The sequence below is a fragment of the Cetorhinus maximus genome, chromosome 15 (assembly GCF_964194155.1).
Source record: "Cetorhinus maximus chromosome 15, sCetMax3.hap1.1, whole genome shotgun sequence".
Lineage (NCBI taxonomy): Eukaryota > Metazoa > Chordata > Chondrichthyes > Lamniformes > Cetorhinidae > Cetorhinus > Cetorhinus maximus.
Window position 1 is genome coordinate 79,400,465 of NC_135893.1, and position 25,477 is coordinate 79,425,941.

The following is a 25,477-nucleotide window of genomic DNA, read 5'->3' on the forward strand; positions in this document are numbered from 1 at the left end:
TTTTAATTTCTTAATGTTGAAAAATATCGAATGTTTAATTGAAGTATAGCACAAAGTATGCAATGTAAGTCTTGGATAATGGTGTCTGCTAAATGTCTAAATAAATGAATGCATGAGAGAGAAATATTCAAATCATTTCTATCATTACTATTCATTATAACATTGTTGGATCAGCACAAATGCAGCTGTCACAGCTATGATACCGACCGATGGCAGAATTCATGTAAGATTCAGAGTAAAGTGAAAATACCATTATTAATGAAGTGTAACAAACAGCTTCCAAAGAAATTTCCATATCTATAACCAACTAGAAAGAAAGCATCTGTTTTATGTTCAGTATGCTTGTCAGTATTTTCCATTTCAAATGGAGACAGGACATCTATAGAAGAACAAAGGTACCACTAAACTTAAAGCTGTGCTGACATCGTGTGCTCGTTCAAATTCTGCTACTTTTTTTTGCAAAGTTGAGTCGAAACACTCAGTGGATATGAAAAAATGCCGTTATTGAACAATGATATTGTATTACAGTATTTTTAAACAGCGTCACATCTGTGGTAATTATATGTACATTTGTTTTGTGTTTAAAGTGTCTATGTGCAACCATCAACATCCTGGTGGTGACCATTGATCAGATACTTAACCGGACCTGCCATATAAATAATGTTGAATAGCAATATACTGCAGATGCTGGAAATCTGAAATGAAAACAGAAAATGCTGGAAATACTTGGCAGATTATGGTAGCATCTGTGGAGAGAAACACAGTTAATGTTTCAGATCTGTGATCTTTCATTTGTTTTCACATAAACACCATCGCTACAAGAGGTATAGGCTGAGAATTCTGTGGCAAGTAACTCAGCTCCTGAATCCCCAAATCCTGTCCATATCTACAAGGCACAAGTTAGGGAAGTGATGGAAACGCTGCATTTGCCTGGACATGTCTAGCTCCAAAAATACCCAAGAAGCTTGACACCACCCAGGGCAAAGCAGCCTATTTGATTGGCAATCCACTCACCACCTTAAATGCTCACTCCCTCCACCACTGGCACACAATGGTAGCAGTGTGTACAATAAACAAGATGCACTGCAACAACTTCAATGGCACCCTCCAAATCTGCGACCTCTATTACCCAGAAGTACAAGGGCAGCAGAGACATGGAAACACAACCATCTCCAAGTTCCCTCTAAGCCACACACCATCATGACTTGGAACTATATTGCCATTCCTTCACTATCACTGGATTAAAAAACCTGGAACTTCCTTTCACTGTGCGTGTACCTACACCAGATGGACTGCAGTGGTTCATGTGGCTCACCACCACCTTCTCAAGGTCAATTTCGGATAGGCAATAAATAAATGCTGTCCTTGCCAACAACTCACATTCCATGAGCGATAGAAAGCTGTTGAATATAGGCTGTTGCAACATTTTGCTTCGGTACAACCTGTAGTTTCCACCCCGGCTATTTCACTGTGTTGCACCCTGCTTGTCCCAGATTAGGTTTAGTAAAATTTGGCACCCTATGGGGGCAGTGTCAAAGCAAGGGCAGGGGAGGTCAGTAAGTGGCACCATGTTTAGTGATGATAGAGCAGTGCTTCAATACACAAGAGTGTGTTCTGCAATGCAATCTGGGCAACCCTCCCTCCCTCCCTGCCTGAGTGCAGTGACATGGGGTAGGAATGGCCTCTGGTTCCACTCCAGACTGTGCAGGAGCTGGGCCTTGATGGGGCAGTGTCTCAGACAGCACATAGAGAGAGACAGGACACCTACCCGGCCTGGGGACAGGAGCCTGCTGCAAACACCGCCCAGGAGAGGCCTGTACATCGCGTGTGTGTCCAAAAGCAGGCCGCCAGACAACTAGCCGGCCAGTTACTCGCCGGCCATCAGCTTCCTCACTTGAACCAGCAGTGCTAGAGATGGGCCGGCCCACCACACCACGCTAGTGCTCTGCATTCTGGGAGTTGTAGTCTGTTGTCCTGGCAACCCCCTGTGCCAGGCCAACAGCCAATCGCCGCAAGGGACTACACTTCCCAGGATTCAGCTCGATTGCGCCTGCGCACTGGGGAAGCCGTCCTGGTGCCGTTAGGAAGCCAGAAGGAAAATGGCTGCGGGGGAGAGGGAGTTTGGCGGGGTTCTGTGTCTCTTTGATGTGGATGGCACCCTCACTCAAGCTCGGCAGGTAGGGTTCCGCTTATCAGACTGGACAGGGAGAGCCGTCCTCGGACAGGGGTAAGGTCACTCCCCGGGCCTCTCGCCAGTGACGACAGAGTCCCGGTCCTGACAGGTTTGTGAACGGAGAGAGATCCCAGGACCGGTTTGTGAAAGGAGAGATCGCGGGGATCTGTTTGTGAGTGGGGGCGGATCCTGGGGATCTGTTTGTGAGTGGGGGCGGATCCTGGGGATCGGTTTGTGAGTGGGGGCGGATCCTGGGGATCGGTTTTTGAATGGAGAGATCCCGGGATGAGATCCATTCATTTTGGAGCTCCCCTGTACTGTAGCGCCTCTTGATTGATGCCTTTTCTTAATAAAACTACTGGTGTCACCAAACAAAGAAAACAGATATTTCCCCAATTAATAACTAATTAAACCATAAACAAAACTTGTAAAATTAATTCCCAGCAATGTCCACTATACTCTCCAATGCACGCTTTGATGCTCTTTTGTTAAAACGTTCCTTGGAAACCTTGTTTCCAGCTAGCTTACTATTTAAAGATACATGTCTATAAAATGGATATGTATTTAGTTTGGAAATTGTGGCCGTTTTTAATTCCGGTATCTTCCACTAATTTCCACCCTGCTGTGTTTCCCTCTCCCATCTCCCCCCATTGTCGTACTTTAGAAAATCACCCTGGACATGGATAAATTTATACAACGTTTAAGGAAAAAGGTGAAAGTTGGAGTTGTGGGCGGTTCTGATTTCGATAAAATTAAAGAGCAGCTAGGAGACGAGGGTGAGTCATTCCTTCCAAACAGGATCACAGTGAGGCGGGGACCTGCACCAGATTGACGGTACCGAGCTTCATACATTGTCTTTAGTCCCCAGTTTGTACATTTTGTTTAATGCAAAAGTAAAGGCGGTCGCTGCAGAACTTGTCAATAACAAACCCTAAGCACCTGTGACCTATCTCCAGCACTTGATTTAAAAAGAAATCTCAACTTAATCCGCCCTATCGAAAACTGAAAGTTTTTTTTTTCTCTGATTGATGATGAAGGCGGGACAAGTAACCAACCAGAACAGCAACGACGACGTGGCAATCCCGGCAGCTGGGTTTACAAAATACCAATGAGTAAATAGACAGGATATTAAGGAGAGACAGCCCATCAACGTTTGAAAATCGCTCGCAGATAGCCTCACGCTGCATTTATTGTTCAGTCTGTTTCCAATTGGGCTGTCCCTTGTTTGTACGACCTGTCTTAACTCAAGTTCTCTTGCCTAGGAGAGACCATATGTGTTATCAGGATTTATCTTCCAGAGGATAGAATGTAAATAAGACCATAAGAATTAGAAGCACCATTACCCATCCCATCAAGCCTCCTGTGCCATTAGATAGGATCTGAATATGGCCTTAACTCCACTTCCCTACCTGTCCCCTTCATAACACTTAAGTCTAGATCAAAAATCTGCCTAACTCAGCCTTAAAATATATTCAGTAACCCAGCTTCCATTGCTCTCTGTGATTCGTCCTAATTTCTGTCGTCAATGGGGGACCCCTTAGTTTTAAACTAAGCCCCCTAGTGTTCAGAGAGAACATTCTGCACTCGTTTTAAATACTTAAATTAGCTTAAGGTGACACAACTTTAACAGAACTGAAGAGGAGGCTTGAGCTGTGAAATTCTGCAGGTGAACCAAGGCGGGAGCTGCTGTCTACGCAGGTTAAATGGTTCAGCACTCCTTGTGGGCCAGGAAATGCACCTCCAAGCTCCTCAAGAAAGACTTTGGCTAACCGGACATTCCCCACCTCATACCACAATTGCAGCTCTTCCCTATTCTTTCGATTGCCAGAAACCAATCCCAAGAATCCTGCACACGAAAAACAAAAATACCTGGAAAAACTCAGCAGGTCTGACAGCATCTGCGGAGAGGAATACAGTTAACGTTTCGAGTCCGTATGACTCTTCAACAGAACAGTTTTTTTCTTCTGGCTGTCCAGTTAGCTGGAGAGGAAGAAAATGTATGAATGCCATTAAGGTCAGTAGGATCTCCACTTTCTTAGCCTTGCCGGGTTCTTTGGCTGTTTTTGGTCTCCCCAAATCCTCTCCACCTCCCCATTAACATCGGAGTCAATTTGCCACTCTAAAACGAAGTCATAGAACCCAAGTTCAATTGACTCTGTTTCACTGTTACCAAAGCAACACATTCATGCAAAGCCAAAGGTGATGCCAAAACAGATGGTAAATTTTATTTTTCAAGAAGAGTTTGTTTACAAAATGTTTGTTCTGAGTAGCAGATTCCTAACAAACCAGTTCTACCTCAATCCATATCAGAACTGACAGGAGCAATAGCAGTCTTATTGTGTCTGATACGACCATAGAAAATGGGCCAGCTGGTTGCTGTTGAGTAGGAATGGCAATAGGACTTCAGCAATATAAATTGTGGAATCTAAAATTGATATTCTGAATGTAACCTTTAAATAATGGTATGAATAGCACAATTGATACTATTTGTCAGCCAAGAAAGGTCAGTAAGAATTTGAGTGATACATAAGCAGGAAAGCCGAAAAGGAGATATTAAATTGCTCCTATGTCATCAAATGAAAACAAAACCTAATAACAGTGCCCCTTTTTAGAGGGACACAACTAATAGAGAACTTAAACAAAAACAAAGGAAACTTAAGCATATTTGTACAATCCGCCATGCTCCTGCAGTGGCTACTGATGGCAGTAGGTGTGCTCCTTCTCTACGGCTACCCAGACATGGACAAAACTGCACAAGAGAGAGACAGGCTGACAGAGGGACCACCTCCACAAGCCAAGTCAAACCTGGACCTATAGATGGCATTCTTTGCCAGGTCTTACACAGTTTATGCTACTGGCTCTCAAGACATTTATATTTCCATATATCTACATGCAATCAATGAGATTTTCAATGTAGAATTAATCTGCTGTTGTCAGCGGGTTTAGTGGAGTGATTGGTCTTCATGCATCTGGGCTAGGAAGGAGAGATTACCGGTCAGTTTCTGTAACTGATTACTTACCAGTAACTACTGCATCCAAGTTTCTATGTGTGACTTTGGACAGTTTGCTTGATCTACCATGCACCTTTGTAAACCACTCTCTTTACAAGGCTTAGTTATATTACATGTGGAGTGATCTAATTTGCTGTTGAATGTTATAAAATATTTAGTAATGCAGCATAATTAGTGGCTGTTGTTTTAACTTCTTGTATTTCAGCTTTAAATCACTAGTGTGTAGGTGGTACGTTGTTCAGAATTAGAGCAACAAATAAAGCAAGCCATGCTGATTAAGTTAACAGGTGGACTATACATAGATTTATGGTATTATGACTTCAGGAAAATAAACATCTCAGTTGTACCAGATTCTAACATGTCTGCTTTATTTTCCTTTCAGTTGTTTCAAAAGTTGATTATGTGTTTGCTGAAAATGGCTTAGTTGCATATAAAGAGGGCAAGTTTTTGGCTAAACAGGTAAGTTTTTAAAACAATGAAACTGACCTGTATCGGTTAAAGGAGAAATAGGCCCTTTTTTACTATTAATGTACACTTTTACCTCTGGGAATATGTATTCTTTGATCTATTAATCTAGCTTACTCCCACCCTCCTCTCTCAAAGAGAGGAATAAAAGAGGGGCTTGTTTTATCTGACACACTGCCACAACACTAGAAAATGTGAGTAAGAAGCACTTGGCTGAAAATGTGCGGCAGCAATTTATGCAGCCAGCGTTTCTGATCTGGTAGAAGTGTAACTGCTTATAATTTACATTTAAATTTTAAAAAATAAATTTCCATCATGCCATTGCATAATTTGTTTTACATTTAACAGATCAATTAATCATGCAGCACCTTGAATGCCAGTGTTATCTTGGTGCTGATAAAGGAAGAATTGTTTCATCCTGAGTTGCCAAATCTGTTTGAAATCTATCCCATTTAGACGGTGATCATGTGTGGCACTACCACCGTGCTAAATGGGATAGATTTCAAACAGATCTAGCAACTCAAGGCTGGGCAGCCATTAGGCACTGTGGACCATCAACAACAGCAGAATTGTACTCGAACACAATCTGTAACCTCATAGCCCAGCATATCCCCCACTCTGCCATTACCATCAAGCCATTGAATCAACCCTGCTTCAATGAAGAGTGCAGGAGGGCATGCCAGGAGCAGCTCCAGGCATACCTAAAAATGAGGTGTAATGGTGATGTAATAACACAGGAACTTTCATGCCAAACAGCATAAGCAGCAAGTGATAGACAGAGCTAAGCAATTCCACAACCAACAGATCAGATCTAAGCTCTGCAGTTTTGCCACATCCAGTCTTGAATGGTGGTGGACAATTAAACAGCTCACTGGAGGAGGAGGCTCCACAAATATCCCCATCCCCAATGATGGGGGAGCCCAGCACATCAGTGCAAACAATAAGGCTGAAGCATTTGCTACAATCTTCAGCCAGAAGTTCCAAGTGAATGATCCATCTCGGCCTCCTCTGGAGGTCCCCAGCATCACAGATGCTAGTCTTCAGCCAATTCGATTCACTCCACGTGATTTCAAGAAACGGCTAAAGGCACTGGATAGTGCAAAGGCTATGGGCCCTGACAATATTCTGGCAATAGTACTGAAGACTTGTGCTTCAGAACTTGCCACGCCCTTAGCCAAGCTGTTCCAGCACAGCTGCAACACTGGCATCTACCCGGCTATGTGGAAAATTGCCCTGGTATGTCCTGTACACAAAAAGCAGGACAAATCCAACCCAGCCAATTACCACCCCATCAGTCTACTTTCTATCATCAGTAAAGCAATGGAAGGGGTCATCAACAGTGCTATTAAGCGGCACTTGCTTAGCAATAACCTCACTGGCGGCCAGTTTGGGTTCTGCCAGGGCCACTCAGCTCCTGACCTCATTACAGCCTTGGTTCAAACATGGACAAAAGAGCTGAACTGGTGAGGTGAGAGTGACTGCCCTTGACATCAAGGCTGCATTTGACTGAGTGTGGCATCAAGGAACCCTAGCAAAACTGGAGTCAATGGGAATGAGGGGGAAAACTCTCCACTGGTTGGAGTCATGCCTAGCACAAAGGAAGATGGTTGTGGTTGTTGGAGGTCAGTCATTTCAGCTCCAAGATATCACTACAGGAGTTCATAAGGATAGTGTCCTCAGCCCAACCACCTTCAGCTGCTTCATCAATGACCTTCCTTCCATCATAAGGTCAAAATTGGGATGTTCGCTGGTGATTGCACAATGTTCAGCACCATTCATGACTCCTCAGATACTGAAGCAGTCTACGTCCAAATGCAGCAAGACCTGCACAATATCCAGGTTTGGGCTGACAAGTGGTAAGTAACATTTGCGCCAAACAAGTGCCAGTTAATGAACATCACTGAATCCCCCACTATCAACATCCTGGGGGTTACCATTGACCAGAAACTGAATTAGACTAGCCATATAAATACTGTGGCTACAAGAGGCTAGGAATCCTACGACGAGTAACTCACCTCATGACTCCACAAAGCCTGTCCACCATCTACAAGGCACAAGTCAGGAGTGTGGTGGAATACTCCCCACTTGCCTGGATGAGTGCAGCTCCAGCAACACTCAAGAAGTTTGACACCGCCCAGGACAAAGCAGCCCGCTTGATTGGCACAAACATTCACTCCCTCCACCATCGACGCACAGTAGCAGCAGTGTGTACCATCTACAAGATGCACTCCAGGAATTCACCAAAGCTCCTTAGTCAGCACCTTCCAAACCCACAACCACTACCATCTAGGACAAGGGCAGCAGATAGATGGGAACACCACCACCTGGAAGTTCTCTTCCAAGTCACTCACCATCCTGACTTGGAAATATATTGCCTTTCTTTCACTGTCGCTGGGTCAAAATCCTGGAACTCCCTTCCTAACAGCACTATGGGCTGCACCTATAGCTCACCACCACCTTCTCAAGGGTAACTAGGGATGGGCAATAAATGCTGGCCCAGCCAGCGAAGCCCACGTCCCATGAATGAATAAAATAAAAAAATTCCTTTTCTTTTTCACATCAGGTTCCACATAAACATAAAAAAAACAAAAAAAAATTAGCATAAATTAAAATCTTAAGTGTATCATATAGATGTTAGAATTTAACAAAAATACAGTAAAAATGTAAAATCTACTTTCTAATTTTCTTCTCCATCACTGATTTTATATCCTCTGAATACAGATCAATGTATACACTGGGATTTTCTTTTAACCAGAATGGGAATCAAAGTAGGGGACAATTCATATACAAGTGTGGCTTATATGACACTTTGATAATTTTGAAAACAGCAAATTGTAATGTTAGATGCCCATAACTTTTTTGCCTCTGGATCCTTCCAGAACTCGGATGGAGACATTTGCAGGATCTCCTAGTAATCCCCCTGAGGGACTGGGCAAAGAATGCTGCACCTGTACCTGTGCTGGGGCAGACTTAGCCATCAATGCAGTACTGACTGAGGTGGGATAACTAGTGCAAAGTGGAAATGCTTTGAATCAAGCCCCAACTTCCACTTTCCCTTTCACCATCGTTCCTCTTATGGTCCACCCACACTTGCCTGCTGGTGAACACTTTACATCAGTGGGTGCAAGGCTAGGGTATTACACATCCTGTTTAAGGATGCATTCTGCAGATGGCCACTCTTTACATTGAGAAAGACATCATTGCAAAGACCTGTGATATCACACCATTCATCCTTGGGACTTGTCCAATCTCTCTACGCATGTGCACCGTGCAGCTGGCAAACCTGCCAGCAAATCTCTCATTCCTTGCTGCTACTCTAGAAGTATTTTATTCGTCAATGGTCCCTAAGATATAGCAGGTGCGTCCAGTTGAATGGAGCTTGGAGTATCAGGCAGCCTCCAGCATAAATGCTCTGCTGTTTTTGTCTCCACCATCTGCTCATGCACATTTGTAATAAGTGAATCATCAGGTGAAAACTGAACAATCTGCCTTGCCAGTCCCACCGAAGTATGAGTAACTGAGCTGGTGCATGCTCTGCATGAGTCCTGTGGCGATGCACATTCACAGGGAGAAGTTGTTGTCATGCTCCTGGACTATCTCCTGAGGATGCTTGAAGGCCCTGAGGGAGATTAAAGACATGAATTAGAATTTCAAGGTAAGAATGTTAAAGTGATCATTATTCACATGATCACTGGCTGCTGATGTCAGGTCAACATGAGTGAGTGTTGTACATCATGTGGCTGCCTTCCATTTAATTCTGTTACCAGGTAGCTGGGAGGCCTCTATCCCCTGTGGTATGCATGCTGAGGCTCCACTAATGTCTAGCCTCCTCATCAGTTGTCAGTGAGAGACAGATGGAAGGCCACCTCCAGCTCTGTACCTCTCATTCATCATCTGTGCATTTGTTGAGAATGAAAATTACACAAGGATGAGGGTCTTTCAGTGGTGAGTGAACAGGTTAGGATGTGAGGAAGTGCGTAGAGAGAGAGGGGTGGGTGCACCTGCAAGGTTAGCTGGTGGGAAGAGTGATGTGTACTAACCTTTCCTGCCCTACTTAGTTCAATAAACAGCTTTCAGCATAAATTCACAAGTGTGGAATCACATTCCTGTTACTGACCTCATGAGCAACCTCCAGCATCAACTTCTATGTATCACCAGGTTTTTTCTGCCAGTCAGTAGGAAGTGTATCTTTCTGCAGGCCCTTAACAGCCTCCAACATCACAAACAGGGAAGTGTCATTAAGACGAGGTGCAACTGTACTCCATTCTGCCAGTTCATTCAGCCATGCTCCCAACTCCAAGATACATCAAGTTGCATGTTTGCAATGTTGCTTTAAATACTGAAGTTGAAATTGACTCGTGGGTTCTTGTCACTCCTTGTCACACTAATTGGTCGGAAAACCCAGAAACGCTAGGGTAATGCAGTGGGCGGGTCAGGCCTCCACCCACCCAGCACCAGGCACTTAAAATCCAGCCCACTGTATTTATTCATGATATCAAATATACTTCACCAGCAGTTTTGTTTTATATGCCATGATTTTTAGAGCATCCAGAGCTATGTTGGTGAAGAAATACTGCAGGACCTGATCAACTACTCTCTAAATTATATGGCCAAGATTAAGCTGCCTAAAAAAAGGTAAAAATCCCATCTGAAATTAAACAACTTCAGCATAGTTTGCAATCTTTTATTTTATCAACATTTTTTAAACATTCTGCACATTAATATTTATCTATTTACTGCTAACTTTGTTTGTTGATAATGTATAGTGATTCCAATGAATTAAAAGAGAAGTAAACATTTGAATACAGTGGGACCAATAGGGGTAAAAATTGGATGGACCTCGATGTACCTATAAATTACTAACCTATAATGTCCAGTCTTATCCTGTTTCTTTTTCTTAAATAAGGAAGTTGTATTTGACAGCGCCCAGTCTTCTGAAACATTTTTTTCTTTTCCTAAGAAGTTTAGAAGATTATTTAGAAGGTCAGACCATCTGCTCTTTCTTCCCACAGGATCTTCTTAAATTTATCTAATTTTATTTTGAATAATTTCATTTGTACCACTTGTCTTAATAGTAACCTGCAAAATCCGAGGGACAGTACTTAAATTTATCAATTCTGAAGATCCCTCACTCTCAATTACAAGCTTGTCACCTTAATCTCTCAGTGGCCCCACCTCTTCCTTGCCTGACCCCTGATGTGCCGAACAATAGTGCTTTTATTGCCCTTTTAGATTAATTTACATTCATGCTTTAACCTTTCTATTCTAGAAAGTTTTTTCTATTTATATTTTCCCTATTTTTTAATTAAATACCCTTTAAGTGCTAAATGCCCTTTTTAAGTTTGAAATTCAATTTGATCTCTCTACACATCCAGAAAATCTCGACCTTCAGTGCATCATTTTTTGCCTACTGATTTTCTGTCTCTTGTTTAAATATTTCCTTGCATTTAAACTGTGGTTATTTTTTGACTTCTTATACTTTACAGTGTTCCTGTTTTTTAATTATTATAACTCTTATCCTAGAATTTTCTGAGCAAAGATATATTGTAGCTACTGCTTTCCAAATGTTCTTCTAATTTTGATTACTTGTTAACTCTGCTTTATTATCTGAACCAGCTCAGGTTGTGCTTTCTTCCTTGTTGGAGTAGCAATATATTGACTAACAAGACAGACAGAAAAACACTGCAAAATGCTTTCACTTTTGCAAACATTTTTCTCTCACCATTATGGAATAATTAAAATCCCCATGAATTATAGTTTTTGTTGATACATACTTCTCTAAATTGTCTACAAATGGTGTATTTGATTTCTTCTTCACTGGTAATCTATAATTACTCCCACTAGTGTGACTAATTCCTTGCCAGTCTTCAATTCTATACAAATTAATACTTTTGGGATAACTTCTCTACTTAATTCTTTATGCTCCAGTTATTGTCTCAATTCCCCATATCCTTCCTTAGCATTTTATGATCTGGAATGTTTAATTGCTAATCCTGACCTAGCAGCAATTATGTTTCCATTACTGTTGTTAAATCATAATTTTCTATTTTGATCAATGAGTTCCCTAATTTTAATTCTTATACTTGGTGAATTTTAATTCGGTTTCTACTGTTGGGAATTTTCCCTCCTCTGTCTTCCTGCATTCTGACCCATTTTTATGATTTTGTCCTGTTTAGCCATTTAATTTTCTTATGTATACTCTCTGCTCCTTGCAGCTTACTGTATTGTTTTACCCCATCCAATCTCATATTGGTTTAAACTTTCCCCCACAAATCTAATTAACTTCCCTCTAGACCACCCCTTTAGTTAACTCCTGACCCAGTGCCCCAAGAACTTTAATCCTCCCCTCTGACACCATGCCACAAGATGTATATTTTACCTTCTTAATCTGGCCATTCCAGTGTTGACTTACATGTGGTAGTGGTAATTCTCCTTTTAGATTATTTGGTTGAATAATTTTGTATACACCAGTCTTTAGGAATATATTTCCTAAATATGTCATATTAGAAGTTATACTTTTAAAAATTTATTCAATATATTAATCATAAATGTTTTCAAAAACTTGAAGCACCTCATAGTAGATGGACTGATAATCTATACTGAAGTTATTTTACAGTCATATGTAATTCAAAATTTACAATAGTTTAAACATTAGTGATGATTAGTGACTGTATAAAGTTCTGTTTCTTACACAGGGGCACCTTTATTGAGTTCCGTAATGGAATGCTAAACATCAGTCCAGTCGGTAGGAATTGCAGCCAAGAAGAACGTATTGAATTCTTTGAACTTGACAAAGTGAGTACATTAGAAAAAAAAGTCTCTTGGATGATTTGATGAAAATATAGGAAACAGATTTGAGGACACCAATTAATCTTCAGCAAATGAAGTAACTTGAATGAAAACAATTTCAGATTGGTTGCTGGTCAGAAACTTAGGGGTTTATCTTGCCCAAAATGGTGAAAACAGGTGCTAAATGGGTGCAGTGTTATTAAGACTAGCCTGTTTGAATGCGGGCTGGGCAGGAGCAGGCACGGAGCGAATCGGCTGCATGCCACCATTTTACGTGGGCGGACCAATTAAGGCTCGCCCAGCGTAATCCGCAGCCTGTAGCGCTCAGCATTACCTGTGCGGGCGGGGAAAGAAGGGGGAGTCAGCCAGCGCTCTTTCGCGCTTCAATCTCCCTGAAGCACTGAGCTGCCTCAGGGAGATTGTATGGATATTGAAAGGATTGAATAAATGATTTAAAAATTTATTTAAACATGTCCCAAATCATGTAACTGTGTCACATGAGTTGGGACATGTTTTAAATTTATGAAAATTTACTTAATTATTTAATAAAAAGGTTCAGGAAACCTCATCTCGCCCGTGGATGAGGTTTCCTGAAAAACGCGAAGGCCACTTGGGCTTTTCACCTGCCCGCCAATCTTAAATTTGGACGGCCAGCATTCTTAAGTGCTTTAATTAATTTCTTAATGGCCTTAATAGGCCATTTATATTTCGGCGGGTGTGCAGCCAACTCCAGTGCATGCCCACTGAACAAAATATTGCAATGGCGTGCGATGACGTCGGGACACACGCCCGACGTCATCACGCATCATTTTGCACATCGGCGTGTCGGGCCCACCCCCGCACGCCGACCAGAAAATTCTGTCCCTATCTTTGCCACCATCTCCATTGCCTACCCTAACCATTGTCTCAGGTTGAACCTTGATTGTCCCAGCATGAACCAGGACTGCCTACTTTCCACCTCTTCTGTGTGAACTCATCTGCCCTCCAAAACCCTCATTCATGCCTGCTTCACCTCAGAACTTGTTAACTCCAAAACTTGTTTTGGCTGGCATCCAATCCACCATCCTCAAACTTCAACTGCTGAAAAACTCTGCTTAAGTCCCATTTACCATTATCCAAGTCCTTGCTAAAATTGAATAACATTCCCCATAATTGCATATGATCTGCTCAAGGCTGATCTAACCCTTGGGTTTTGATTATGACCGCAAACCAGACTTGTGGTTTTTGATATTGGCTGAATTAGATTACACATGTGTATCTCACTCTCAGTTATCACTATATAGAGTCATAGAGGTCTACAGCACAGAAAAAGGCCCTTTGCCCTTTCAAGTCTGCGCCAGTCAAACAAGTACCTAACTATTCTAATCCCATTTTCCAGCACTGGGCCCTTAGCCTTGTATGCCATGGCATCGCAAGCGCATTTCCGAATACTTCTTAAATGTTATGAGGGTTTCTGCCTCTACCACCCTTTCAGGTAGAGAATTCCAGATTCCCACCGCCCTCTGGGTGAAAAAAAATTCCTCCTCATATCTGCTCTAAACCCTCTGCCCCTTACCTTAAATCAATGCCCCCTGGTTATTGATCCCTCCACCAAGGGGAAAAGTTCCTTCCTGTCTACCCTATCTATGCCCCTCATAATTTTATATGCCTCAATCATGTCCCCCCTCAGTCTCCTCTGCTCCAGGGAAAATAACCCGTCTATCCAATCTCTCCTCGTAACTAAAACTCTCCAGCCCAGGCAACATCCTGGTAAATCGCCTCTGCACTCTTTCTAGTGCAATTACATCCTTCCTATAATAAGGATCTCAGAACTGCACGCAATACTCTAGCTGTGGCCTAACCAGCGTTTTATACAGTTCCAGCATAACCTCCCTGCTCTTATATTCTATGCCTCGGCTAATAAAGGCAAGTATCCCATATACCTTCTTAACCACCTTATCTACCTGTCCCACTACCTTAAAGGACCAATGCACACCAAGGTCCCTCTGATCCTCGGTACTTCCCAGGGTCCTACCATTCATCATGTGTTCCTGTGCCTTGTTTGTCCTGCCCAAGTGCATCACCTCACACTTATCTGGATTAAATTCCATTTGCCACTGATCAGCCCGTCTATATCCCCCTGTAATCTAAGGATATCCTCTTTTTACCTATTTATATAAGGCTATCACTATTTACCACCCCACCAATTTTCGTGTTATCTGCGAACTTACTGATCAACTCTCCTACATTCAAGTCTAAATCGTTTATATATACCACAAACAGCAAGGGACCCAACACCGATCCCTGTGGAACCCCACTGGACACAGGCATCCAGTCACAAAAACAACCCTCAACCATCACCCTCTGTTTCCTGCCACTCAGCCAATTCTGGATCCAATTTGCCAAATTGCCTTGGATCCCATGGGCTCTTACCTTCGTTATCAGTCTCCCATGTGGGACCTTATCAACCCTATCTACATCTACCCTATCAAGCCCTAGTACAATTTTAAAGACCAAATTTTTTTTTAAAGAGGGTCCCGCACCCTTTTTAGGCTTTACTGATAGTGGAATCATCCAACTTCCATCCCCAGTTCTGATCTTAATTGGGCTGGTAATGAGGAAGACACCGCTAACATCAGCACATGTGATCTGTTTAATCACCATGATGGCAGGAGTTAAACAAAATCTTTTTTCGGGTTACTTTCTACAAATGCTGTGTATTGAAAGCTACTGGTCCTCACTTCAGAATCACTGGTACACCGACTATCTTAGTTACTCACCTTTGCATGTTTCCTTCCCTCACCTCTTTGAACATTTGTTTCCAGCATTCCTTTCATATTATCCACTAGTTCCTTTATTTGTTTTTTAAAAATTTTTTTTACTCCTTTTAAGTTGCCAGACTAGAAGTTACATTTGAAATTTGAAGAGCTAACTCATTACATACAAAATAATTTATTCAAAATCGGTTAATAGACAAAAGTGGCATTATTGAAATCTAATGTGGCTAAGTGCCATAACTGCACATATTAGAAGAAAATTGGTAACGTAAATATTCCATAAATGTTGCCTAACCACCTACTGATGAGTTGTGCAAGGGTTTTAATTGACTCAACGCTCAGCATGTCCAGTCATATAGGAGCAACAAAAGAAATAGAATGCAGAACTATATTGCCAGTTATAGTTGAGGCAAGTCATGCTCAAAATGTATTGTGTTCTGATCAACCCACACCTGATGTATCCAGCTCTGGCCACTGAGGTGAAAGAGAGATATTCAAGTCCTGAGGTGGTTGAGAGAATAGTCTAATGTCAAAGAACTAAGTTATGAGGAAAGATGGGAGAAACGTGGTCTTTGCAGCCTTTACATGTAATGACTAAGCAGTTACCTTATAGCGTTATATAAAGATACATCGAGTCATATAAAACAAAAAAGGGTTAATGCAGAATATATCTTCAAACCAAACCATGGTAGGTCAAGGCAGCAGAGATTCACACTGTTAAAAGATACGTTTACATCTGTAGTTCGGAATGTCACACAAAAGAATAATAAACATAATAGAATAGAATTCTGATGAATGTAATGGGGATGAAATTGTGTCGGATACTGTGAAGGGAGAACTGTAGCATCTTTCTGGATGGATGAATTAAGGTGGGTCAAATAGCTCTAGGAACATTAGGAACAAGAGTAGGCTATTCAGAACCTGCTATTTATCTTGTGATTTTGTGCTGGCCTAAAATGCTCCTAACTGTAAACATAAATGTAATATTATAGTCTCCAGTTATTGCCACATGGTGGTGCTGTACAGCTACACTGAAAGTTTGCCGTTTAAACAGCAGATTTTCATATACTTTTGGCAGTTTCTGCATAAGATTCTTAAGTTGGGTACTACAGCACTACCATATTTCAGCATTAAAGGTCATTGTACAGTTCCTTCAGTGTATCAGTAATATTGGTGGGAAAGCATTGTAGCAAGTACTGGGAATTGGTTATTAAATAATTGGGTTATAGAAGAGGATTTTCTCCTGGTCCGAACCTAGGGTTCGTAAATTTCAGATCAGCTGAATTTTTAACTATTGTGTTGTAATTTTGTTTAGGTTTAAGGAACCATTTCTCTTGATGGTTTTGCAGCAACTCCTGTAACTGGACCTAATGCCCTATGATCTAGTTCACTGTACTTTGTACTGCTGTCCTAGAGTTGCTGATCTTTAGGGTTAACAATGATCCTGTTTGCAGTAATCCATATACTGAATGATAAAGCAACAGGAGTGGCCATTTAACCCCTTGAGCCTATTCTGCCATTCAGTTAGATAATGGCTAATCTGTACTTCACCTCTCTTTTCCCACTTTTGATCCATATCTCTTGATGCCATTGCCTAATAAAAATCTATCAGTTTCAGTCTTGAAAATTTCAATTCACCAAGCATTCCATAGCCACTTGAGTTCCATATTTCCTTGATCATTTGTGTGAAAAAAAAAACCTGATTTCATTCTTAAATGGCCCAGATCTAATTTTGAAATTATGTCCTCATCCTCTCAATTCCTCCTTTAGAAAATAATTTATCTGTATCTATCTTATTTTATACATTTATCATTTTAAACATCTCAATGGGATCGCCCTTCAAGCTCTGTATTCAAGGAATATAAACTAAGTTTGTGCAACAGTCCCTGTTATTTAACCCTTTAAGCTCTGGTGTCATTCTGGTGAATCTATACTGTACCTCTCACTAGGCCAGTGTACCCATAGGCCATTAGTGCCCAAAACAAATAAGATCTGACCAAGCATTTGTGATAACTGAATTATCACTTTCAAATTCCAACCCCACTGAGATATGGCCAAAGTTCCAATAGCCTTTTTGATTTACATTTTCTACCTAGGCATTGGCTTTTAGTGATTTGCGTACATGGACATCTAAATCCCTTTACTCCTCCACAGCTCTACAAGTCCCTCACCATTAAGGTTATGATCATTTCCTAATATTCCTTTTTAAGCTCCCCTGCCTTTTTTTTTGTAGCACTCTACAGTCACCACAATCTTTTCTTGTGCCTCAGCGCTGTACTGTACTTAGATGGTGGAAGATTGTTTGTGTGGATTTATTTTCTTTTACTATCATTCCTCCTCCCATAAGAGGATGCACATTTCCATGCTTAGCAGGTCCTCCAAAGGTCAGATCACTGAATTGTCAAATCGTTGGCAAGAACTTGCAGGATGTCACCCACCTGTCACAGTATGTGGGTACACCAGGATGCTGCTCCGACAAGATTACACACATTTTCTGTTCATTGATAAAACAGAATGTTCTAAATCAAATTCGAGTAACCTAAAATTAAGAATATTACCTGAATAGAAACTGCAGCTATTCTTAGTGCAGGGCCGGGGCTGTAAAATGTGGCGAGCCATTCAAAAGTCCATTGACTTCGGTGGGACTGTAAAATCCCACCGATGTGAAGTTCCACCCCTGGTTTTCATTTTGCTGCATAACTGGTATTGCAATCAAGGGATAAAAGTGTGCCTGTAAAATTTTTCCATTTGCTTCGTTTAGCCCCTATCCTGTACTTCATAAACATTTGTTCAGATTTGGTGGAATGTTAACTGGTAATTCTGATCAAGGCTTCAATCCTCGTATTCTGTGACCATTCAGATTTGGTCAGTGAATGCTTTGTATTGAAATAACTGCAGATGAGCAGTTTGTGCATTTAATTTCTTTGTGTAATAGATGTCAGGTTTGAAATTATCAAGCTGAACAAATTTTGGAGTTTAAAAGAAGCCCCCAAAACCGCCAGTACAGGTGACATGAAACTTGTAATGCGATCCAATTTACTAGCATCTTTGGAGAATTTCTTTTGGTCTAATTGAGTGTTGTTTCTTACAAAGTGAATGTACATTTTGAAATGTGCTGTAATTCTGCTTTGTTTTAAAACAGAAAGAAGAGATCAGAGAAAAATTTGTGGCCGATTTACGAAGAGAATTTGCAGGGAAGGGCCTCACTTTTTCTATAGGTAATTTTAATTCTCTATATATTCCATATATATTTGAGTGATATATATCAACCATTTCGAGATTATCAGCCATCTTTTCATTATCTAAATAGTAATTACAGAGAAGGCAGATGTATTGTCTAAGAGCAGTTAATTTTTACAATCTGCACACTCCAAAAACAATGAAAATAACATCTGTAATAATGAATTAGAATTGCATTATTGAAGTAATTTTATATACTTTCATGGGGTGCATTTATTTGAATGCAACCTGTTGTAATTGGCTTTCATTTGTATTTTGAAATCCAGCCTGTTTAATCTGTGCTCTGCATATTTGGTGTCAAGTCACCAGGTACTAAGGATTCAACCTTCAGGTCTACAGATTGATTTGAACTAGCATCAACCCTGTTTACACATCAACCTTAACTTCATTGTAACAATAAGATGGTCGCCAGGAGTTTCCTCTGGGGCTCACTGATTAGCTATCGTAACTTCAGAAGATTGGCCAAACCCTATTTATGTATCTGTCCAGAATTTTGGCTTAAGTTATGGTGGCTGGTTAGAACACCCAAAGAAATTCCCAGTGGATATGTATTGAACCCTTAAATATACTAATAAAAGTCTACATTCCTTGCACTATTTATTTTTACCTTATTAAGACACTGGAGTTTCAGGATTTGGCATCAGTAATGCTTTGTGAGGCAGAAATATATAATATATATTCCTCTCCCTCCCAGAACCATGATAGGGTCCCTCTTGTCCTCACTTATCATCCCGCCAGCCTCCTCATTCAAAGGATCATCCTCCACCATTTCCGCCAACTCCAGCATGATGCCACCACCAAACACATCTTCCCTTCACCACCCATCAGCATTCCGTAGGGACCGTTCCCTCCGGGACACCCTGGTCCACTCCTCCATCACCCCCTACACCTCAACCCCCTCCCACGGCACTTTCCTATGCAACCGCAGGTGTAACACCTGCCCCTTCCCCCTCCTCACCGTCCAAGGGCCCAAACACTCCTTTCAAGTGAAGCAGCACTTCACTTGTACTTCCCTCAGTCTACTGCATTCGCTGTTCCCAATGCAGTCTCCTCTACATTGGAGAAACCAAACGCAGACTGGGTGACCACTTTGCAGAACACCTTCGGTCTGTCCGCAAGCATGACCTTGACCTCCCTGTCGCTTGCCATTTCAACACACCACCCTGCTCTCATGCCCACATGTCTGTCCTTGGCCTGCTGCAATGCTCCAGTGAAGCTCAACGCAAACTGGAGGAACAGCACCTCATCTTCCGATTAGGAACTTTACAGCCTTCCGGACTTAACATTGAGTTCAACAACTTCAGTTCATGAACTCTCTCCTCCATCCTCACCCCTTTTTTCTAATAATTATTATATATATTCTATATATATTTTTTTTCCCCACCTATTTCTATTATTATTTTTACAATTTATTCCATCCATTGTTTTATCCCCATCTTTTAGCCTATTTCGATCCCCTCCCCCCCCACCCTATCCCCACCAGGGCTATCTGTCACTTGCTCATCCTGCATTCGACCTTAATGTCACCATTAGCACATCCTTTAGCTAATATCACCACCTTCAACACCCCTTTGACCTTTTGTTTATATCATCTTTGGCATTCTCTCCTTTGCCTCCACCTATCACTGGCCCTCTATCCAGCTCCACCTGCCCACCCCCCTTTAAACAGCTTATATTTCACCACATTTCTATTTCTCTTTAGTTCTGATGAAGAGTCATACGGACTCAAAACGTTAACTCTGTCTTCCTCTCCACAGATGCTGTTAGACCTGCTGAGTTTTTCCAGCAATTTTTGTTTTTGTTACGGAAATATATAATGTTACTTCTAACCTGTTTTGTTTTCATCTCCCTCACTCCCAGGTGGACAGATCAGCTTTGATGTGTTTCCAGATGGGTGGGATAAACGATACTGCCTGGGAATCCTTGAGAGTGACAACTACAAGTCCATCCATTTCTTTGGTGATAAAACCTCACCAGTGAGTAAACACATCGGGGAAATTTAAGCACAAACAAAACGAGTGGGTTGGGGGTGAAAATTTTAAAATTCTAAACTCTGACCCCGCCCTCTTCCGTGTTTTACTTACGAATTTGTGACAAGGGGCTGACAATGAACCGACTCCCAGGACGTGGGTGGAAATTTAAACATTTTGATAAGGCTGGCAAACTGATTTAACCTGCTTTGGAGGTTTGACAATTGGGTAGCAGGGTTTACCAGGCAAGACAAGGTCAACTTCAAGGTCAAGGTAAGTACCTTCACTGCTTTGCTTGTGGCCCAGGGTGGAGCAGGCCATAATATAGAAAGGAAGAATCACCAAGAATTGGTATCCTTGAAACTGAAATGATGCTGCTTTCTTTTGAAATAAAACTTTTAATATTTGAAGTATTCCATTGTATAAACAAGGTACTGCAGCAGACATGGCCTGGAAAGCTCAAGGGGGGGGCAGCTTGTACAAAGTACTTTAACTCTAAATATTCAATCTCATTGCAATACTTTTAGTGGAAACCTTTAAACAGGTTGAACCTAGCATTGACTGCAACAAGCTAATTTCGTAAAAATTAAGAGGATTTAATTTTAAAGTGAATTCGGCCACTGCTGTGATAATCGGTTGTAGATAGGGTTACATGTAGGCATCTTGAGTCAGCTTATTTGCATAGCAATTGAAGTAGACACTGGTATAAACCCAGTGTAAAATGGTGTAAGTGTCTGAATTCACAGCATACACACTTCAACACCAAACAGGACAACCAAAAGAACATTGCTTGGCTCTCGAATAACTTTACTGCGTGTTATCAATATTTTCATCATAGCTTTAGCAGCAGCCCATGGCAACAAGCCAGAAAAGAAGTGTGCAGAATGTTACTCATTCAGACCTCCGAGCCCTGCTATTGGTGGCAGGATGAACAGACCTTAGGGAGGGATTTTATTGTAGGGGGGTCCTCAGCCCCCAGAAGTAAAGTTGGTGTGGAGCTGACCCGCTCCACTCCAGCCTGCAACCATAACGCACCCCCCCCCCCCCCCACCGCCGATCCACAAGGGCAACCCCCCACCCACCTCCTGCCCCAAAAGAATAAACTTCCAACCCATCTTCCTACCCTTTGTAATGTGGAGCTGGAGGGTGCAGGTATGTTCCTTAATGGCTCCACATTAAAAACCATGGGCTGAGTTTTTAAAAACATACAATTTTAGTGGTGGACAGCAGAGGTTCCTTGAAGTACTGCCGGTTTTCCCTAAATGCAACTGGCTCTTTCCAAAAGCAATTTGGTAAAGGGCCTTTGGACCCTTTATTTACATATACAAAGGACTTGATGTCTAATTCATGGGGTGGGTCCAAAATACCTCTTCTGATGCCTATATCAGTATGGCTCAACTCAATGTATGCACCGACTTCGCCTGTCATATTAGAGGATATGGTGCCTGTAAGACAGGTGCAGCTACATTTCTGGGCCTATATTTCAAAAGGTGACCTTGTTGGATCATAAGTATAACTAGGTCAGTAAAGAGATCAGTAAATTCATCTTCAGCACCAAAGCCTTAACTTCAGGCCAGAGGGCGGTGGAGAGAAGGAGGTGGGAGGAAATCCCACATTGAACATGCCTTCCCTTGACTAACAAGGGAATCAAAAAACAAAGGTTATCCGGGGTAGGTGGAAAGTGGATTTGAGACCACAATCAGATCAGCCATGGTCTTATTGAATGGCAGAGCAAGCTCAAGGAGCCAAATGGCCTTCTCCTGCTTAATATGTTTGTATGTGCCTTCAGCTGTTCTAATGTCCCCCAGGATCCCAATGTAAAATATCGCCAGCCAATCATGATTGGGAATGTCTTAAATTATTTGTGGTTCTTCTCTAAACACATATAAATCTTCTTTTTGCAGGGTGGGAATGACTATGAAATATACAGTGATGCAAGAACTATAGGTCATTCTGTGACATCTCCAGAGGACACTAGGAGAATTTGTGATGAATTATTTTTCCACTGAGGGATCAGTGTTCATCATGAAGTTGTGGATGTTTTCCAAGTTCACATCATCTAAATGAAGAAATATACTTGAATTAAATCTAACTTTTCTCAGCTTATATGACCATTTCCACAAAAATCCTGAAACTATTTTTATTACATCAGGAGCAACTTTTTTTTTTAAAAATAACCTCTAATTTTTTAGTGGAGTATTAGCTAACTATTGGGCAAGCTATGGGTGTGGTCCCTAAAATTAAAATTAAAGGCAAAATCTCAAGTAGAAATTAAGCAACAGATAATTTGATTAATAAATGGGAGCTAAAGATGCAGCCAATTAATGATCCTCTTAATTGCACTTCTTACCTCATAACATGTAGAATATTTAGACCTGATGTGAAAGAAGGATGAATTTATTAGGCAAATATAGTGTAAATGCTTGAATAAGGTTATAGTCATTTACTGTGGCATTCCTTCCATTGATTTTTTTTTTTAACCAAAAAAACCTGGTTAGCAAAATTGCGAATCAGGAAATTCAATTAAGTACTTCATCAAACTTAACAGCAGGAATTATTATCACTTGAACCTTAATTCCTTAACATGGAATTTTTGGGCCAAATCTTCTGGTCTCCAGATCGTTGGATACTGGATATATGACCGAAGATGCATTTCAGGACCCTGTGGAAGATCTTATGCGCTGACCCAAATGGGAATTGCCCAGAAAGTTTCAGCATCCGATGGGCAATTCCCCAGCTTCCTGAGACCCTCTGCGAATGCCTCTGAATTAGATGTGGAGACTTGGGACAGATCCACAATAGTTACCTAGGAAATGTTAGACACATATTGGGCCAGGTTTTAATCTGGGTAACTGCACCACTGACCCCACAATCAACCACGACCCCCACCCCCCACGCCACTGACCCAACCACCCTCCCCGCAACCAACTCCCCAACTACCCACTTCACACAACCATCCACTTACCTACTTTACCCCTCTACCTGCCCCCACCTACCTATTCATCCTCTCACTCATCCATTCACTAACATTCAAAGACTGGACCTTTAAACTTACCATCCGGCAGCTGTAAAAAGGAGGGATGTCCTATCTTTCCTTGATTCTACTCTGTTCTGACGGAGTTCCCAGAGAGACACGGCGCTGCGCATTTCTGTGGAAGTTGGGATTGGAATACTCAGGGAGAAACACACTGCAGCATTGAGTCAGGGGAATTTTCGATCTCAGCGGCAATCCAACGATCATTACCACTGCTCAGAAGATCCAGCCCTTTATTACTTAACTTTAGATTCAATCAAGACCTATACTCTGCATTTTTAAAATTATGCTAGTCACTGTGAGGGTTAGAAGGGTGCTATACTTAGCAGCTGAGCTCTCAGTAGCAGCCCTGCAGTGATTTTGCTAATCATCTCCCATGGGTTCTCTGACTTCAGAATAATGCTCATACAGTACCAAGCAATAATCCACAGAACCATCTGTTGGTGTGTGATCTTCATTTTTATTTAAAACTACATTTTACAACAATTATACAATATTCATGATTATGGGGTCCCCAAAAATCTAATTAAGATCCACTTCTGTCTTTGAATTAATTAATTTTCCTATTTGGAAATCTGTTTACATTTACATCTGTAAGGATGGCTGTCAATCATATACTACATGTTAAAATAATGTTGTTATTCCTACCTCTAGCCATATGCAATGAGAGATATATTTCGATACCCTACAGTTTTAAGAATAAAGATATATATATCAGAGTACGAGGAAATAATTTTAAATGCTTGTTGTAGCTGTCCTTGTGTTCATTCAATTCAAAGAAAGGAACAACAGAAACTAGAACTCCTGAATGCAAGACATAGGCAGTCTGCCTTTCCTAATATCTCTAATAATAATTTGGTTTCACATAGCATTCCATTTTACATCTTGACTGAAATATCTCGAGCAAAGGCTTTGTGTGCAAGTTTGATTCTGTATACTGTGACATGTGATTCTGTGCACTGCAAGGATATTGTACTTTTTTTTGCAAACAAATAAAGCCATGATAAAAGCAATTTCAGGAAAAACTGGCTGCTCTCATGTATTTTTGAAAGACTGCTCAAGGACAACTCTACTCAGAGCATGTATTAAGAACTATATTTGGAGTCAGTCATTAACAGATGTTCTTTTATCTTCCCTGTGACCCTTCCCAATCTGTTGATGCCTTGGACTGTGGAATATGGTCCTGTGCCTATGTCAAAAATAACTTAGTTGGATCTGATGCAATGTTTTATGAGTAACCAAAATAGATATTAAGTATTTGCCAATTGAATGTTATAAAGAATGTTAATGCACTCAAATCCCCAAGTTCATAATTTCATCTAATTTATTTTAATAATACATTGACATGTTTAGTCTAATTATACGTTTGAATTAAAAAGATTAATGATTAAAGAAAAAGTATCTTCTGCCTGGTTCTGTAGGCTTAATTTAAATGTTCTAAAATAACCAATTTATAGAATTGCTACTACAATTTGTCTACAGGTTCTATTTTAATTTGAGAAGTGCAACATTATCTTAAATAACCAAGCCCTAATTCACACCTAGGAGCTTGCATTCTTTAAAATATAAATAGTTGGTATCCAGTTTTCATTCAGGGTGGGAGACTTGATTGTGTTTTTATAGGGAAAGCAGAAACTGAGGAATGATTGTGAATCCAGAAGTCACAAAATTAAGACTTTTTAAGAAGTTATAGAACTAGTTAGAAATAAATATAAATAAACTGTTATCAAGTCTCAGTTTGCTGCTTAGTACTGGTTATATTTATAATGGATAAATTGAACCAAATGTAATCTTTTTTATTAGATGGTTGAATCGTTTTAGGCCATTTTTTGATGTACAGTTCTGTTTTACTACCATTTATACTTGTGTAAATGTTGAATGTTAAAGAACCATTTTTCAAGTAAAAAGTTAAGGAGTCAACTTTTACACGGGTAATGTTTTCGCGGGGCTTACTTTCAACACATCCGCCCAGCTCACCTAACGCCTGCTCTCAAAAGAATCCACCAGGTAATGGGGAAGTGGCGCCCACGCCAGCCTTT

The 25,477-nt window shown here is 41.0% G+C and overlaps 1 protein-coding gene across 1 annotated transcript; it reads left to right on the plus strand.

Annotated features, from left to right (window-relative positions):
- The first annotated feature begins 2,061 nt into the window (after window positions 1-2,061).
- pmm2 (phosphomannomutase 2) lies at window positions 2,062-24,463 on the plus strand. The gene is made up of 8 exons (XM_078558703.1): window positions 2,062-2,177; window positions 2,838-2,949; window positions 5,567-5,643; window positions 10,193-10,284; window positions 12,345-12,444; window positions 18,337-18,412; window positions 20,295-20,410; window positions 22,309-24,463. Exons 1-8 carry the CDS (start codon window positions 2,100-2,102, stop codon window positions 22,411-22,413), a joined length of 756 nt encoding a protein of 251 aa, XP_078414829.1. The 5' UTR covers window positions 2,062-2,099; the 3' UTR covers window positions 22,414-24,463.
- The last annotated feature ends 1,014 nt before the right edge of the window (window positions 24,464-25,477 follow it).